General features: G+C 55.3%; 1 protein-coding gene across 1 annotated transcript; it reads left to right on the plus strand.

The window, feature by feature from the left end:
- The first annotated feature begins 1,557 nt into the window (after nucleotides 1-1,557).
- On the plus strand, nucleotides 1,558-2,306 carry LOC110203510 (uncharacterized). The gene is given in 2 exon segments (XM_078156734.1): nucleotides 1,558-1,909; nucleotides 1,912-2,306. Coding segments are annotated over 2 exon segments (747 nt in total).
- The last annotated feature ends 553 nt before the right edge of the window (nucleotides 2,307-2,859 follow it).

Here is a 2,859-nt window from a genome sequence, read left to right on the forward strand (position 1 = left end):
CTCCAAACCTTCTCCTCTAGCCAAGCATCCTCCAGCAGCCCCAGCTCCTCCCTCTGAGGAGAAGACCTTGCCTCCTCTTTGACACAGAAAACAGAGGCTGTGCCTTGGGCTCTCTCTTTCCCTCCTCTGCTACCCCCAGACATCCACTACAGCATCCACTCTCTAGTCCCTGGGCCTGGGGAGACCGAGAATAGGAAGCTCTGCTTTCCTGGGACAATTGTTCTACCTCTGGCTGTGACCCCAGCTCCTGCCTCTTCTAGGTGGTTCGCTGTTAATTCGAGTTCTTTGTCTCTCTGTCTCTGTCTCTCTCTTTTCTCCCTCCCCATCTCTCTCCATTTCCCCCTCCCATCTTCATTATCTGTCAATGTGTCTCTGTCTCTCTCTTCTCCTGTTTCTCCCTGTGTAAAGCACTGTGTCTCCTCTATTTTGATATTTCTCTGTCTCTGTTTTTGTCTTTGTCTCTGCCTTTCTCTGTCTCTATGTGTATATTTGTATTTCTCTGTGTCTCAGTCTCTCCATTTCTCTTTCTCTGCCTCTTCCTCTGTCTCTGTCTCACACGTGCACACATTCTTTCCAGTTTACCTCTCTACAACCATACTAGACTTGGTCACTGCCTAGCCATATTTTTATTCACATTGTTAGGTATTTCCCAATATATTTTAATCTGGTTCTGCCACCCTTGATGCCGTTGGGAGCCATGTGTTTGGCGCCTCCACTCTGGACGCTGCCCAGGGAAGAGCTGAATACCCAGGTCTGATCAGGTCACTTTATGCCCAAGTATCTGCCATCAAACAGAATACAAATGATTATGCCGTTGGCCATTCACAGCCCTGCCCAAGCTCTCCACTTGCTCTCCTGATGTCTTGGACAACACTTTGTGTCAATATTACATTGGGCCAGACGGGCCTGCTGGTCTCCCAACACAAAACTCCCTGTCTACCCAAGCTGCTGGGAAGGCTCAGAATGCCCCTCCCCCATCTTCCCATCCACCTCCAGACATTCCCAGCTTGGACCCTGTACAAGAAGCCTGCCTGATCATGCCTATCAATGCGTTCCCATCCGAACTTAGCCCCCAGGAGCTTGTCTCTGCTCAAGGGACCCTGAGCCCACCAGCTTTCCCTTCTGTCACTGGATGCTCAGGACTTAGCCCTGTGTCAGGCCAACAGAAGGGGCTTCATAGATGTTTCCTAAAGGGTGCAAATGGAAAGCAAATTGAGGATGTTTATGGGTTGCTGGCCATCCCTGGACAATATCACCATCACTTAATGATGGGCTCTGAGGGAAGCAGCCAGCCATAAACAACAACAAGGAAGAAGGCTCAATCCCCTTGGGACATCCTCCTGAAGCAGGGATATAAAAGCCCACCAGGATACACCACCTTCACACACAGCCCCACAGCTACACTCACACACACACACACACACACTCACACAGACCCACACCCACAAGCACAATCCCAGTGAGGCTCAAGTACTCCCTGCACCAGGCACTCAGCCCCTCACTGACACCCCTCTCACACTCTTTGCTGCCCCAGGCACCCAACACAGCTGCTCCACCATGGCAGAAACCTGCTTTTCTGGGCCCTGTGGTCCCATGTCCTCAGCTGTCTCCGTCTGCTCCAGTGACGTGAGCTGTGACAGCAACGTCTGCCTGCCCGGTTCGTGCACAGGCTCCTCCTGGCAGCTGGACGACTGCCCCGAGAGCTGTTGTGAACCCAGCTGCTGTGGCCCCTCCTGCTGCCCAAACCCCTGCTGCACGCCAACCTCCTGCCTGACCCTGCTGTGCCGCCCAGTCTGCTGTGTGCCCGCCACCTGCCAGACAGCCTGTGAACCCAGCCCCTGCCAGTCTGTCTGCACCTCCTCCTGCTCACCATCAGGTTGCCAGCAGTCCTGCTGCCAAGACCCTAGCTGCTCTGCTCCCCCTGCTCAGTGCAGTCCTGCTACTGTGTCCCTCTGTGCTGCAAGCCCAGCTGCTGCATCGCCCTGCCTGTGTGCTGCAAGCCCAGATGCTGTGTGACCACAGCCTGTTGTCCAGCCTCCTCCTGCTGCCAGCCTAGCTGCTGCCACTGCTCCTCTGTGTCCCTCATCTGCAGGCCCGTGTGCAGCCCAGCTGCCTGCTGTGTGCCTCTCTCCTGCAGGCCCTCCTGCTGCACCACTACATCCTCCTACTCTTGCTGCTGCGCCCCCTCCTGCTGTCCAACCTCCACCAGCTGCCGCCCTGCCTCCTCTGTCTCCCTCATCTGCCGGCCCACCTGCTGCAAGGCCGCCTGCTGCACTGCCACCTGTGGCCAAAAATCCTGCTGCTGACCACAGGGCACTTATTGCTCTCACCCCTCCCAACTTCTGTCAGCCTCCTGGCTCCAGCCTCAAACATCAGCCTGAACACCTGGGCAGCAACATCTCCAGAGGCATTCAGGTTACCAAGCTACTCCTGAGCACTTCACCCACCCCAGGTGCAGCCAGGGTCTCCCATGCATCTCCTCCTATGGTGACCCCCACCATGGCTTCTGCTTCCACATGCACCTAGCTCAGCATGCAACAACCCAGGACTGCCTGAAGCTCCCAGGGCCTCTCTAGGCTCAAAATGTGCAGGGTATAACTCCGTGCAGGGATCCACCTTGTAATAAACTGCATCACCTCACCTGCCAGGCCTACCTTGTCCTCATCCTTATCCTGGGCCCACAATACAGAGTAAGGGGAGGAGGCACAAATACCACACAAGACTTCCTGGGGAGGCTAGAAGGTTCCACAAATAGCGATTGACTGACCACCACACCATGCACACACATCAGCACGGTCATGACCTGCCATGCCCTGACCCATCCCTCCCCATCCCACACTGTGCAATGTTCACATCCAT

Source organism: Phascolarctos cinereus, unplaced genomic scaffold, assembly GCF_003287225.1.
Source record: "Phascolarctos cinereus isolate Bilbo 61053 unplaced genomic scaffold, phaCin_HiC Scaffold_5;HRSCAF=322, whole genome shotgun sequence".
In the NCBI taxonomy this organism is placed as follows: Eukaryota; Metazoa; Chordata; class Mammalia; order Diprotodontia; family Phascolarctidae; genus Phascolarctos; species Phascolarctos cinereus.